Below are 16,510 nucleotides of genomic sequence, written 5' to 3'. Positions count from 1 at the left end.
AGAATAAGATGTAATCTCATTGAAACTTGTAAAATTCTTACAGACCATCTCAGGATGGATGTAGAGAGGTTGTTTCCCCTATCTGGTGATTCTCAAACCAGGCAACATAATCTGGGGATAAGAGCGCAATGATTTAAGACTGAGCTGAGGAGGTGCCTCTTCACTGAACGGGTGGTGAATCTTTGGAATTCTCTACTCTCAAGAACTGTGGAAGCTCAATCATTGAGAATGGATTGGGTTCACTTATTTGTAATTCGTGTGTATGTTAGTTGTGTTATTAATTATTCTCACAATTAGGTAACTAATAACCCTCACTGCTTTGATAATTCAAAGCCTGGTTAAATTGGCTCCTTTTTGAAACATGAATTCATTTAGTCTGGGAGAAAGGTATCTACAAAGGAAGGGATGCTTCTAAAATGAATCTTCTTGGAATTAACATGGGCAGGTGAGTAAAGAAAGGGAGCCAGTTCACCCTCCTCATCTGGGACCTGAACGATATGGGGAAGCTTGTCTGGAATAGGTGCAAATGGAGAACCTCACACAGGGTCTGGTCATGACAGGTACTTATCTGCACTAACCCATTATAGTCCAGAAATTGTTTTAAAATTGAGAGATAGTTAGAGAAATGGTAATTTCACTCTCTTACAGTAAATCTTGTTTTTGTTTTGTCAATCAAGCAGTTTGAAAGGAGTTGTAGCCGTTTCCTAATTTGGCAGTATTACAATCTGGTGATTTCTAATCAACCAAGTTCACTTTGGAGCTTGTTGAACATTTATGTCCACTGAATTTGGGTCCACTTTAGGAAGTTGTGTCTTGGGAACACTGGTTCAGAAAATGAAGGGACATGAATGAAAGTGAAACATAGGAGCACAAATAGGCCATTCGTCTTTCAAGCCTGCCTTGCCATTCTGGATTATCTACCTCAACATAATTTTCCTGCAATATTACCCTATCCTTTGATGTCTAGAAAGTTATTGCCTCTGTCATGAACATATTCAGTGATTGAGCTTCCACAACTTTCCAGGATGCAGAATTCTGATTCGAGTAAATTAATTTGTTTTCACCTCAGTCCTAAATAGCTTGTCCCTTATTTTGAGACTGTTTCTTCAGGTCCTGGACCCCTCCCCTCCCTCTATTTTTCTCTCTCTATCACTCTCTCTTCGTTTAAATTAGTTAATAATGTGCCAGTCAGCAAACTGTTAGCATCACAAAGTCCAAGCATTAATCTGGGAAGTCAAAATCATTTGTTATAATTCAAACTGACTTGTTTTTTAGGGGAAGAACAAGCAGTTGATTTAGATTTTATAGACTTCTTAAAAAATACAATTGATATTAATGCTTTTCTCAGCAGTGTTTCAACATGAAAGTTTATAATTTTATTTAACAGCAATCTAAAGTGCTGGTGAGAGATTATTTTGGACCCAAGATTATAATTTATAGTAATAAAGCAAATTAATTGTGATTTGGGACATTGAGAAACAAATACTACTGAGATAGTCAGAAATCTTCAAAATGAGGAATAATAAAAGTGAGCATATTTTAGCGCAAGTAGATAATGCAAACATCTTAAGTAATCTTGGAATGCCTGATGCTTAGTGTACATTCAGGAACTGCTGGAGCTCAGTCTTTCAGTGAATACCCAAAATTTTAACGTTATTAGGTGGTGTATGTTTTTATTGAAATATCAAAAGTAATTTAATACTGAAGTCTTAATTGGACCTATGGCTTATTTTTCAGATGGGAACAGCGAATGCTTCCTAATGGAAGAGTGTATTATGTGGATCACAATACCAAAACTACTACATGGGAGAGACCTCTACCACCAGGGTAAGTACAGATCCAATCGGTGTTGTTGTATCGTAGAAATGCTTCTTCAGAGCCACTCTGTTAATCACAATGAAATGTCTGTTGCCCACCACATGATCAAAACATGATGCCCTGAAAGGTTATCAAAACTGGTGGAGAATGAAGGATTCATCCTGATAACTACGTAGATCCTTTTTATTCATGTGGGTGCAGCCAGCTGGCCCAACACTAATTATGTTACGACATGAAGACAGAGAACCAAATCAAATCAACCTCCCTCTCCCTGTATTCGCAGCATAGTAAAACTAAAAAAAATTCAGTGACTCTCAAAATTGACCCCAGTGGTTACTAAGCAGACTTTTTGAATAATCATTACCAGACTGTGCAAATAACTGATACCAGACATCAGGTTTAAAAGCTTAAACAAAAGTTTTTTAAAAATTTATTAATAATATAATAACCTTAACAGAACAAAGTTAAACAATCAGGTAATCTAATTAATGCCCATGATTTAAACCCAATCTGTTTTGATTCTAACCCCCACTCGCACAAAGACAGACAGAAACAAAAAGTTAAGAGATAAATCAAAAGAAAAACAAATGAGATATAACTGTCCGGTTCTCTTAATCAAACTCTGAGATCTGTGACATCACAGGCTCATAGGGTTATATCTTGCTTGATTTCTGAAGACACTGATGCATGCAGATAGCTTTTGGTCTGCTCCAAGGAATATTCATTTAATTCTTATAACTGAGATTCTATTCTTCGAACTTTCAATAAGCTGATGATGCACTCCAGAATTTGCTGCTCCCTTAGCCAAACTGTTACAATGTGGAAATTTGCCTGTACACAAAAGGCAGGCCAATTTCCACCCCGTCAGTCTACTGTTGATCATCAGTAAAGTGATAAAAGGTGTCATCGATAGTACTATCAAGCAGCACCTGCTCACTGATGCCCAGTTTGGGTTCCGCCAGGCCCACTCAGTTCCTGAAATCATTACAGCTTTAGCTCAGACATGGACAAAAGCACTGAATTCCAGAGGTGAGGTGAGAGTGACAGTCCTTGACACCAATGCTGCATTCAACCAAGTGTGGTATCAAGGAGCCCTAGCAAAATTGAAATCAATGGGAATAAGAGGGCAAACTCTTTGTTGGCATGTAGGAAGATGGTTGTGGGTTGTTAGAGGAGAGTCATCTCAGCTCCAGGACATCTCTTCAAGAGGTCCTCAGCATAGTTTCCGAGGCCCAACCATCTTCAGCTGCTTCATCAATGAGCTTTCCTCCACCATAAGGTCAGAAGTTCAGTGATGATTGCGCAATGTTCAGCACCATTCATGACTCCTCAGAAGATGAAGCAGTTCATGTTCAAATCATTCACTTGTGGGACATGGGCATTGCTGGTCGGTCAGCATTATTACCTACGTTAGTCACCCTTGAGAAGGTGGTGGTGAGCTACATTCTTGAACCGCTGCAGTCCATGTGCTGTAGGTAGACCTACCATGACCTAGGGAGGGAATTCCACGATCTTGACCCAGCAACAATGAAGGAATGGCGATATATTTCTGAGTCAGGATGGTGAATGACTTTGAGTGAAATTGCAGGTGGTAGCGTTCCCATGTATTTGCTGCCCTTGCCTTTCTATGTAAATGTGGTTGTGTGTTTGAAAGGGCCTTTGGTGAATTTACACAATGCATCTTGTAGATAGTGCACAGTGCTGCTACTGAGTGGTGATCTAGACAATATTCAAGCTTGCACTAACAAGTGGCAGTTATAATTCATGCCAGGCAGTGACCTTTTCAAGTAAGAGACAATCCAACCCCTGCCCCTTGATGTTCAATGGTGTTACCATCACTGAATCCCCTACTATCAACATCCTGGGGTTTTCATCGACCAGTAGCTAAACTGGACTCGCCCTATAAATACAGTGGCTCCAAGATCAGGCCAGAGACTAGGAATACTGTGGCGAGTAACTCGCCTTCTGACTCCTCAAAGTCTGTCCACTCTGTACAAGCACAAGTCAGGGATTTGTTACAATACTCCCCACTTGTCTGGATGAGTGCAGCCCCCACAACTCTCAAGAAGCTTGATATCATCCAGGACAAAGCAGTCTGCTCGATTTGCACCACACCCACAAACATCCACTCCCTCCACTACAGATGCTCAGTGCTCAAATCTGATTTAAGACATCAATACTGTTCCAATAGTAAAGCTTTTCTAAAACTTCCTATACTATTTGGCAGGAACCAAAAATATTTATGGAGTGATCTTGTTCAATACAGAATTGCAATCAATCTTCATTGCAAATACTGTTGTGTTTCTCTCATTGATGCTAACATGACTGTTGTGAATAGAGCTTTCCCCAATCTTCAACATTATGTTCTTTATCTCTTCAGTTTGTTCTTTCCCTTACCATTTTCTGACCTTTAAAAATCAACATGAAGACGTCAGTATTAGTATTGGATTTGCATTATCATTTTCTTTGGTGAAGTTGTGTTTTGCCATTTTGATGAGGTTTCTCAGTTGAGAACAACATTAAACATTTAATACATTTCATTTTTCATTTTGGAATTGATCAAATTCCTGCCATACGTTATAAGTTAGCTAATTCAGTATAGTATTAAAAGTCTGCAATAAAAGCAAAATACTGTGGATGCTGGAATTCAGATATTAAAACAAACAGAAATTGCTGGGGAACCTCAGCAGGTCTAGCAGCTGCTACGAAGAGAGAAACAGAGTTAACATTTCAAGTCCAATGTTCTGAAGAAGAGTCACTCCACTCAGCATGAATTCTGTTTCTATCTGAACAGATACTGCCAGACCAGCTAAGTTTCTTCGGCACTTTCTGTTTTTACTTTCGATCCCCAAACTCACTCTAAATTTTGAATTTTTCATTTCTAAAGTTGGGAAAAACGCGTAGATCAACGTGGTAGGTTTTATTACGTGGACCATAATACACGGACAACAACGTGGCAACGGCCAACAGCTGAGTCTGTTCGAAACTTCGAGCAGTGGCAGTCACAAAGAAATCAACTTCAGGGAGCTATGCAGCACTTCAACCAAAGGTTTTTATACCAGGTAAGATGAGCTGCTACTTTACATAAACAGTTTTTTCTTCATGTTCTTATGAATTTTACATATTTCCTTTTGTTTTTTAGCTCTTAAGTACTTTACATTTCTGTTTCTGTATATTGGATCATATTCGGTACTTTGATTATTTGCCCTCTATGAAAATAAGCAAGGAATTTTCTAATTTTGAAATTGAATAAAAAGTATGTGCACAACTGGTGGAATATTTCTGCCTTATCCATCGCTTCAGTAAGCTGAGAACTCAATTACTTCAAAATATTAGACTTGATTTTGAGTGAATACTACAGCTTGTAGGCCTTGAGAAATTTAGCATAACTGAGTATGATACTATATCTGGACACATTGGCATAATTAGTTCAACCTTCTGAGCCTTCGCAGTCCATTCCATTTGGAACTGAGAAGTCAATCACATTACCTGCTGCTAGATCTTTATCTCAGACATTTTCTAGTCATCCTGTTCAGTGCTGAGTACACATCTCTGAAGCAGGTGAGACTTGAACCTGGTCTCCTGGCTCAGAGGTAGGGACATTGCACTGCAAGAGCTCCAATGTATATCCATCCTATCATTAATAAGGTGACTGAGAATAACCTGAGACATATTGATCCTCCAATATTTCTCTTGGGAGGAAAAGCCTTGCCTTCATTCTCTGTTAAAATGAGGAAAGGTGTAGATTTGTGGATCAAGCACTGCATCACTCTTCATAGTATTTTGATATTTTATATGATTCATTAATTGCTCAGCAGGTTTTGAAGAGGGTGCCATTCAGTCTAATGGTTACAATAATTGAGGTGTAACCTTTTGAACTTGTGAATTTGTCTTGGGTACCCATCAGATATTAGTGAATAGGGACTATTCAATGTTTTCCTACCTTTTATTATTTCTTGCATAAACCCTGAAACATAAAAAATAGGAATAGCAGTAGGCCGTTAGGCCCTTTGAGCCTGCTGCACCGTTCAGTATGATCATGACTGATCATCCACGTCAGTACCCTGTTTCTTCTTTCTCCCTGTACCCTTTGATCCCTTTAATTCTAAGAATTATATCTAACTCCTTCCCGAAAACATTCAATGCTTTGGCCTCAACCACTTAGTGCAGAGAGAATTCCATAGGCTAACCACTCTCTGGGTGAGGAAAATCTCTACTCATTGGAGACCTAAATGGTCTTCCCTGTACCCTTAAACTGTGATCCATGGTTCTGGACTCTCCAACCATTTGTACGTTTCTATAAAGTTTCCTCTCATGCTTCTAAACTTTAGTGAATATAGTCCTAACCGATCCAGTCTCTCTTCATGTATCAATCTCGCTATCCCAGGAATCAGTCTGGCAAAGCTTTGTTGCAATCTCTCCATAGCCGGAAAATTCTTCGTACGAAAAGGGATGAAAATTGTGCACAACACTTCAGGTGTGGTTTCACCAAGTCCCTGTACAGTTGCAGCAAGACATCCTGCTCCTGGACCCAAATCCTCTTGCTATGAAGGCCAAAATATCATTTGTTCATAGAATCCCTACAGTGTGGAACCAGGCCCTTTGGCCCAACAAGTCCACACCGACGCTCAGAGCATCCCACCCAGATCCATCCTCCTATAACCCACCTAATCTACACATCCCTGAATGCCACGGGCAATCTAGCATGGCCAATCCACCTAGCCTGCACATCTGCATCTATGTGGTTATTCTGTGCGACTGGTGTACAAGGACACCCAGATCTTATTGCATCTCCCTTTTCCCAATCTAGCACCATTTGCTGGCAAAGTGGATAACCTCATCTTTATCCACATAAGACTTGATCTACTATGCATTTTCCCACTCACTCAACCTGTCCAAATCAAACCGAAGCATCTCTGCATCTTTCTTCTAGCTTATCCTCTCACCCAGCTTTCCAAACTTGGAGATATTGCATTTCGTTTCCTCAACTAAATCTTTGTGAATAGTTTGGGTCCCAGCACTGACCCATGTCATACCCCACTAATCACTGTCTTCCACTTGTAAAAAGACCTGTTTATTCCTACTCTTTGTTTATTATTTGCTTACTAGTCCTCTATTGATGTCAATACACTAGTCTCCAGTTCCATGGGCTTTAAGTTTGTGTACTAATCTTTTATGTGAAACTTTATCAAAGCTTTCTGAAAGTCCAACTAAACTACATCCACTGGCTCCCCCTTATTATCCTTATTAGTTAGATTTTCAAAAAATCCCAGTAAATTTGTCAAGTGTGACTTCCCTTTCATAAATCCATGCAGACTGTCCAATCCTCCCACTGTTTTCCAAATGCTCTGCTATTAAATCACTTATAATGGATTCTAGCATTTTCCACACTATCAGAGTCAGGCCCTGTTTTCTCTCTACCCCTTTTTAACATAGTGGGGATACATCAGCAATGCTCCAATCCATAGTAACTGTTCAATTCTGTAGAATCTTGAGAGATGACCACCAATGCATTCGCTATATCTGGGGCCAGTTCCCTCAATACTCTGAGGTATGGGTTATTGGATCCGAGAGATTTATCAACCTTTAATTCCATCAATTTCCCCAATGCCATTTCCTTACTAACTGATTTTTTTTTCAGTCATTCCCACTCACTGTGTTCCCAATATTTTTGAGATGTTACTTGTACTCTCATTTGTGAAGATGGAATGAAATATATATTTAATTGGTCTGCCATCTCTCTGAATCTCCTGAATAACCTTCCCTGTTCCCCTTGATCCATCCAGTATCCACGTATCTTTGGTTCTCTTCAGCTGTTGTCCCTCTGTGATGTCAATGATATCCTTAACTACATTGATCTCCAATTCCTCCAAGTCCTGGGGTTTACTCTTGAAGTCTAGTAGGAGCCCAAGAATATCACATTTAACATGAAGTCAATCACCTTCAAACATTTCCTTCCTGCTATCTATCCTTATACCTTCTTGTACTTTGCAGTCTTAGGCCATAATTGTAAGTTTTCTGATTAATAAACTGCTGTAACTTACCTTCACCTTCTGTTGTATCTGGTTTCCTAATTTGTGAACATTCCACAGCAAGCTCACTTCTTTTTCTTGTTAAATTTTCTAGTTGCCCTGTTTTACCCGAATTATTTTGTTCCCTATGTTTTATTTTGCTTTGCTTGATGCCTTTTTTAATTTGTACTAGATTTTTTGAAAAAAGACTTTACACCCTACAGGTCTTTTTTTTTCATTTCTTTGGTGATATTAACTAATCTAATTGGTCTTTTCTTTCTCCTTCATTCTTCTCCACATCATTCCTTTTACTATCTTGAACTTCAAACTTGCTTTTGCCATTGCTGCTCTTGGAAAAAAAATGCCTAGAGCTATCAAACTACTTTTGCAATCACTCCCCTGTTATTTTACCTAATTATCAAAATTGTCCAAGTGGTTTTAGGGAATCAAACTTTCTTAGTAGCCAAGTACTGCTTTTCTCAATCTACCTTTGTGACAGATTCAGATATCTCACACACTGTCTTATTATGTTGCTACTGATTGACCTACTGTAATTTGTCTTCTGGATTACTCATTATTATTGACAACATTTGGCGGAGCCTTCTTGGATGGCTGCCACAGTCGGTCAATTGAGGATATTGAGGGCTGGTTGACTGGACATCTACCTTTGGATGTCAGTCTAAATTCAGTCTAGACAGAAACTGTAAAGATACTCAATGATTGTCACCTATATTGATAACTAAGCTGTCCAAATAATAAAATATTTCACAAAAGAATCGTCAGCCAACAGAAGCATTTACACTGGAAATTGATAGTATATAATGAACTCATTGCAAACTGATTTTCTAAACAGTATGTAATGTGAATATTTTTTCTTTAGTTCTGCTATCCATTTTCATCATATAACCTGATATGTCTCCCCTCCTGGAACATCAGAAGAAATGTGTTACAATAAATGCAATTTGTAACTTCAAAGAAATGAATATATCTGTAAACAAAATTAAAAAAGAGAATTATAGTTTTCATCTCCACTCCCCAAGAGAATGATTTTATCTGTTATTCTTTGACTCTGTTATTTCACCTTTATGATTAAAATGAATGGATTTTAATTGATAGCCTAAGTAAGGAGAGTTAGAGATCTGCAGCACAATAGTGGATTCCCATTTTGTAAGTATAATTTCAAATTGCAGTCTGAGTTATTTGTTTTCCTTCGAACAGCAGGTTTTTCAAACTGTCAAGTCTGATTTTATTCAAGCTGTTTTTATCTGGCATGACTTACTATGTCCAATAGGATTCTGCTGTGTTTACTTTTTCATATTTGAGAAAGAAAACAATATTCAAGTTTTCTTTTAGTTTTTTGGTTGCTACAGAACCTTTATTATAGAATAAATATTTGTGGTGGTATAGTAGACTGTGGAATGCATTGGTTGTCCAGTCTGCATTAGTGAACAAAGGAGATATTGAAACTTGTTAAAAAGTGTAGTCTGTTAAGGAAAGGCGGTTTGGTGTAATGGGTGTTGCCACTATGAGCATGATTCTATTGGGTCATGTTTTCATCCACATATGTTTAAGGTAGCAGTAGAAAATAAAAATCTGAAAGACGTTTGGCTGGTTCTGTGTTTCTCTGCTTACAGTTTCTCAACATTTATTTTAATGGGTGGAAAATTATAGACTGATTACCACAATTACAAAAAGACCTGGTGATGTAAAGGTGTGAGATTGAAATTACAGCAAAAGGTTTTCGGATGTGAGTGTGAAGAAGTCTTATGACACTTGAATGGAGCTTTGATTAGATAGCAACTAGAGTACTGGATGCATTTCTGACCCTCCTACCTACCAAAGGATGGATAAATACCTTTAATCACTGTTTGGACATGTTAAGACACACTTCTGGGACAAATAGAAGTTGAACCTGGGCTCCCTAGTCCAAAGATAGCAACTCTACCATTCCACCACAAGAACCTGAATTAATTATATATCTTAAGGCACGCCTAGGTTTGGAACCAGACATTTCTTGATCTTTGGTTACACATTCTCCCACTGAACTACACTCACTTCCAAAGGAATGATATACTTACTGTGGAAGGCAAGGTCACTGTACAAAATCTTAGGATTTGGGAGATTTTATTCTGAGGAGAGATTGAGTAGATTGGATCTATGCTACCAAGAATTTAGAAGAATGATGGGTGATTTTACTGAAACATTTAACCTCTTAAGGTGGATGTTGGAAGGATGTTATCTGTCACTGAGTTAAGGACTTAATCTCACACAAGGGATTGATCATTTTGGATTGAGATGAGTGGAAAAAGTGTGGACCTTTGGAATTCTCTATGCAACAGAGCCCTGGATACTCCATTGTTGAACATATTGAAGGGAGATTCTCTTAAACTTTTGTGTATCAATGGGTATAGGGATAATGCAGGATCGTGTAGTTGAGACGCATTCAGTGATCATATTGAAATGTAGTACAGGCTCGAGTGGTCAAATGGCTAACTGTAACTCCTATTTCTTATGTTCCTAAGTTCTGATGCACGAACAAGCTGAACCCCCTTAGGTACACTTTGCATGTTATTTATTTCTGCTCAGTTGTATTATGATCAATGTTGCTGAATTGTATGTAGTTTTTCCTTTAGTTTCGAAGATTTAGATGTAATTTTATTCTGTTTCTCTTTTAAATCCTTTTCATTTTAATTTTGATATACTAATTGGAAAAAAGCTTCCAACAGAAGTTTGAAAGTGTTGAATTTAAGACTTATGTTACAATTCAGACGCTATGTTTCACTATCTGCTATTTTAAAGAATCATTGAAGTTTACCATGGAGAAGGAGAGCATGAGTCCATTACACTTGTGCCTTGATGGCCAAATCACTCCTTTTGCTAATAGATTGTCTTGCAAGGAGTACGGGTTGACTTGCCTTACAGCTTTATATTTTTATTTCTGGCAAAGCATTTGAAGGTGAACATACATAGGGAGAATAATGATACTCCACTGGAGGCCATGAACTTGGGCACTTTCTAGTCATTGCCACGAGCATACACTGTTTTACTGTTTTGGTACGGCTTCTAATCAACCATTTCCACTGTCATGTTTCTCAATGGCAACTCCAGATGGGAAAAAATCAGTTCAGTAACCATGTTTCCTTGGAGCTAGAGGGAATAAAGCTCAAGATGCTGAAAATCTTTTTATAAAGCAGCATGAAATATCTCATAATTGGTTTACAGTTGTTCAAATTTATAGTTTTGCATTAAAAACGTTTAAGATTTTGGATTTTGTGATAATCTGTTTGGAAATTGTTCTTTCAGATGTAAATTTCTAAGCAACCAATTAAGAAAATGAATGCTAAGTGTTGGTAAACACAAGTAATTACAGGACTCCTGAGGCATATTTCTATTGCAAGCAAAGGGAAATGGCAAAATCTTATCTTGTAATTCTGCATCCAGAGTTCAAATGTTGCCTCATTAATCATACGTTTTGTTCAAGATACCAGATAAAAAGTTTGGGTTTGATTTCCTGAGGGAAAATTGTATTAATTTTGCATTTAATTTTTAACTCTCCTCTTTCCCAGCCATTAATTGTTAATCTCTCTTGAGAACTGGCGAAAATGATAATGAAAATCCAGAAATATAAAATTGAAATCTGTTCCGACATTTACTACCCATTTGCTTGTGAAGTTGTCCTTGGCAGGAATCAAGAATCAAAATGTGACAACTGTCTGTCAAATATAAGGACATTTTTTTACTCTTGATTTCCTCAATGTTTGCTTTCTTAATTCTTCAGTGGACAAAAGCTGGGATACTGGAAAACATCCTAACTGAAAATCTTTTGGAACTTATTTATTCAGCCATGAATGTGCCAACCATACAGGCTTATGTTTCTAAGAAGAAATATCCAAGTCTAACTACAAAATGTCCAACATTCTTTGGTGACTTTTCCATGAAAGTTGATGTTTTCAAAAGCCTATAATGCTGTAATTGAGATAACTTATTAAATGCAGCAGTGTTTAGGAAAAGGAAAGAACCCCTGGTCTCTATAAAGTTTCAGTGTTTCAGCACATATAAATTTTACTCAATTTTTAACTCTGGATGAATTGGGCAGTGGTTAGAGTGGAGGATGTGCATATAGGCAGCAGACACTGATGTTACTCTTGGCATATGACCTGTGCAATTCCATTTGACTGACTGGCTGCCTGTCTACATGACAAATGGAACTTCTGATACAACTCTCCAGACCTATTTGAAGTAGGGATGGACCTCTAAAAGAGCTAACACTCTCCAACTATGATGTTTGATTGTAGAAGGCTGGGGCAGATTGCTAAAGCACAGTTAAGTGGAGTGGCTGACTTTCTGAAGCCTCTGGTGGAGGAAATGAGGGTAAGGAGGGAACAGATGTTGCCCAGAAGCTGCAAGAACAACTCAAAGGCCATAATGCAGCAACATATGACAGATCACTGCCATCTACTTCACCTTGCATTTGAGTTCAATCTGAAAAGAGGTTTCACGACCTTTACAGCAAGGACAAATAGAGTTTTCCATCTCTCCACTATTTCTCAGTAACATCTGATCATTTATATCATGGACAAAGATCAGCCTGGCAGCTTGCCCGAGTAGGATGCCTGGCATATTATATGTGATCCTTTGTTTACATCAGCAAAATTCACAACTGTTACTTAAAGATGTTTGCCCTTATCTGCCATTCTAACTTCTGTCCTTTTCCTCTTTCTGTTCTACATTCTACTTGGTAGTATGAGGCTCCTGCATGGCAAAACACTCCACCAAAGAGTGGATGCAGAATTTGTAATCGACCTATTCAGAGATGTTATGATACACTGGGTTTCTTGGTTCAGAGGTATCACTGTGCCACAAGACCCCTAACTCTGTGGATGCATCATTTCAGGCACAAGTAATCATTGTCAATATGTAAACCAGAGGAATTTGCATGTGATTAAACACCCAGTATGACCGAGCAACACTAAGTACTGACGGCAGGGTCAGCAACGGAAACATTTTGAACAGAGTGCAAGATCCTCTTCCAACAAAAACAGAAATTACTGGAGAAATTCAGCAGTTCTGGCAACGTCTGTGGAGAGTTAACGTTTTGGATCCAGTGAACCTTCTTCGGAATCTTTCCAGGTGTGCTGATGAGTTTGCAGATCACACAAAACATGGGAGAACAGTAAACTCCGAGGACAGTGCAGAATATGTTGGTGGAATGGTGAATAGATGGCAGATAGAATTCAATGTGGAGAAATGTGAGGTGATGATTTGGTAATGACGAGACAGCATGAAATATAGTGTTACTCATTCCAAAGGTTTTGCAGGAGCAGAGAAACCTGCGTGTATATGTCATTAAATGTGATTGAATGGGTAGTGAGAGCAGTTAATAAAGTATACAGTATTCTGGGCTTCATTAATAGAGGCATGGCATTTAAGCACAGGGACATTATGATGAACTTGTGTAGGACATTGGTTAGACCTCTGCTGAACTAATATCTACAGTTTTGGATGTCACACCGCAGGAAGGATGTGAATGCACTGGAGAGAGTGAAGAAGAGATTTTTGAGAATGGCTCCAGGGATGAGATGCTTCAGATTTATGAGAATGGCTCCAGGGATGAGATGCTTCAGTAGTCAGGAAAGATTAGAGAAGTTGGGATTGTTTTTCTTTGCGAGGTGACAGTTAAAAAGAGATTTTACAAAGGTTTTCAAAGTCATGAGGGAATCTGAACAGAGTAGATAGGGAGAAATTATTTCTGTTTTTAAAAGAATTGAGAGACAGAGGGCACAGTTTTAAAATGTTTTGCAAACGAAGCAAATGTGAGCTAAGAATTTATTTTCATTCAAAACATAGTTAAGGATGAAATGCACTGTCTGAAAGTGTGGTTTGATTGAGCATTTAAGAGAGCACCGAATCTTTATTTAAATAGACACAATGTGCTGGTTACAGAAAAAAGACAGGAAATTGGCACTGCTAAAATTCTTCCAGAGCCACTGCAGCCATGATGGTCCAAGTGACCTCTTTCTGCACCACAATGGTCTGTGACAGAGATGAGGAGTTCAGTTCCCTGCAAATAAGTCAGGCAGCACATGAAGTATTGTAAAAGTTCCAGTCTTCTGGCTGGAAGTGTGCAGGCGTCTGCTTCCAGCCTGTTTTGTGCAACTTGCATGACGTCAGCACCCTGCTATCTACTTTGAAGAATGTGGTCACTTCCAGAAATGCTCAGCTAAACCCTTGAAGGGAGTACTGGTCTTTGCAACTTTTATAGAATTAGGACTACAACTATGCAAGCTTGAGAAACTGAATTAGTGGACTGATTAATGGACTGAAAAGATGAAGATTTTTAAAAAGTCACATCCTCTGAAATCAGGTCTTTCAGAGATTCATAGAAATAGTTAGGCTTACCTGCATAAGATCAGCAGTGGTGTGATAGGGAATGAATAGTGTGGAGCTGGAGGAACACAGCAGGTCAAGCAGCGTCAGAGGAACAGGAAATTCGACGTTTTGGCTTTACACCCTTCATCAGGACTGATCAAGATTGACCTTCTGTGTTCCCCCAGCTCCACACCGTATTGGGAACGAATATGTTGGTCTCTGTCAAGATGCAAGCATATCTATTGCTTTTCCACACTTTGAACCATTATCCAATATAGTCTGAACCAGCAAACTAAACCAAGCTGTCTAGCAACTTCCAAGATTTTGTAACCTATAATGTATTCTTCACAATCCCAAGCACTTAACTTGCTGTCTGGGGCATCTCAAGGATCTCAGTATAATAAACAGCAGCCTTCTACCACTTTACTGAGGTTACGAAAGGAATAAAAACACTATTAGTTCATCACTCGAGTAAGAAATGAATGAAGATATGACTTTTGCAAGTAATTTCATCAGGTGTAACATTTTGTGCTTTAGTTTGCATTATGGTTTAATAGCAGCAATATTATTATCATTGGTGTAGAAATGTTTTGAATGGTTTGTGTTCTTTCATGCAGAATGAAGGGAATGGTGAAGTTTGTGAGGAGATTTGTAATGCAGAATGTCTCTGTACAGCCTTTGAGAAAAATTATCAGGCTACTGGAATCATTGAGTCCTACGAGATCTGAAGCGGACCTTCTCTTCCTGCTTCCTCTCCTTCAACCTGGTCTGGATTCTGTAATGAGCATGGCTGCCTTTTTGTGGCCTCCTGCAATGCCTCTAATGCCAGGTTATGCATTGCACCACATACCATTACAAAGCAAGAAGCTCTTGCTGGAGTATGTTACAGACAATTCATTGATACTGACTGAAAAGTTGAAACTCCGTCTCAGCCTTTTTAGGGTGCATTCAGTAATTATCCTGGTGATCCCCTAGCTACAGTGCTATGTTATACCTGGTACTAAAACAGTTTTGGGTTAAGGAGGGGTGTTTTTAGCCATCTCTATGGAGATTAATCCCCTCCTCCAGTAGCCATCTATTACATTCTGAAAGTGTAGAATTTTAGGGGATTGTTGGGTGCAGAATAAATGATATCATTACCTAGGTATAGACATACATGATGTTTTTATAATTTTCTACTAATTGAATATGTTAGTTTTTTCTGTTGACAGTTCCAATTGGTGGAGTCCTGGTGTCCCAATCGCACTATGTGTGCAGCCAATTAAATTTTGAAGTTGAGAAAATAAAGCCACTAGTGGAAATCTGAGATTTCTCCTGTTGGCTTTTGAGGTCAAAAGCAAAAGTAGTCTACTGATCAATCTTGGTAGATGCCAAGTCAGCAAACTGGTTGTGTCCTTTGTTGTAGACTGGAAGCACCAGCAACAGCAACGTTAAGGCTGTAATGAATTTGAGAGCCCCTGTCAAAATACAGTTTATGTATCTGGCAGGCAGTAGATTTTGTTGTAGAAGGCTACAGAGGTCTATGATAACCTGATTGGAAAACATAGCCCCCATCGAACACTGCTCTTCCACTGGTTTCAAGAAAGTGCCTGGCTTGGGCATCCCTAATAGGAGGGTTACTTCACATCTGCAGCTTTCGAAGATTCCTTGCTCCTTGTTTAGGCAGCTATTTCTGTTGTATTTCCTCTTTCAATTTTTCTTTTCTGCATATGAAACTAAGTATAGGTAAACCCATAATTAAGAAAAAGGGATGCTAATGCAGAATAAATGGGCAAAAAGCAATCTAGAATCTGGATACTTTCCCAGGAAACCATGCAAGTAATAGGCAATGACTGTCTCCAACAAGAGGGAGTCTAGACATCTCCTCATTACTGTCTACACTGGGAAACCCTTGAATAGAAACTGAATTGGACCAGCCATTTAAATACTGTAGCTACAACAAACTGGGAATTCTGTGATGAAAACTCACAACTCACTCACTGAAATCTGTTCACCATCTACAAGGCACAAACAGAATAGAACAAGGCACAATGACAGACTACTCTCCACTTGCCTGCATGAGTGCAGCTAAAAACTACTCTAAAGGCTCAACACCATCCTGCACAAAGCATCATGTTTGATTGGCATCCCATCCACCACCTATAATTCACTGTCTCCAGCAATGGCACACTGCAACAACTCACCAAAGCTTCTTGGACAGCACCTTCCAAACCTGCAATCCTGACCAATCAGAAGCACAGGGACAACAGATACAGGCAAACACCTCCAAATTGCACACTATACTGACTGAGGACTATATTGCTCTACCTGCA

The 16,510-nt window shown here is 38.8% G+C and overlaps 2 protein-coding genes across 3 annotated transcripts in view; one reads left to right on the top strand and one right to left on the bottom strand.

Annotated features, from left to right (window-relative positions):
* Window positions 1-16,510, bottom strand: part of dhx38 (DEAH (Asp-Glu-Ala-His) box polypeptide 38) — a 210,461-nt gene that overhangs the window by 97,358 nt on the left and 96,593 nt on the right. The window lies entirely within an intron of this gene.
* Window positions 1-16,510, top strand: part of wwp2 (WW domain containing E3 ubiquitin protein ligase 2) — a 129,596-nt gene that overhangs the window by 58,690 nt on the left and 54,396 nt on the right. For both annotated transcript variants that reach the window (XR_007263762.1, XM_048605723.1), the window contains exons 5-6: window positions 1,738-1,827; window positions 4,706-4,880. Coding sequence is in view for 1 of the 2 variants with exons in the window: in XM_048605723.1 (XP_048461680.1) it covers window positions 1,738-1,827; window positions 4,706-4,880 (265 nt within the window). In the remaining variant the exon portion in view is untranslated. The remainder of the gene's footprint in view (window positions 1-1,737; window positions 1,828-4,705; window positions 4,881-16,510) is intronic.

Source organism: Rhincodon typus, chromosome 15, assembly GCF_021869965.1.
Source record: "Rhincodon typus isolate 14 chromosome 15, sRhiTyp1.1, whole genome shotgun sequence".
Lineage (NCBI taxonomy): Eukaryota > Metazoa > Chordata > Chondrichthyes > Orectolobiformes > Rhincodontidae > Rhincodon > Rhincodon typus.
Note: the sequence above shows the minus strand (reverse complement) of the source record. Positions and strands in the feature narration are given on the sequence as shown.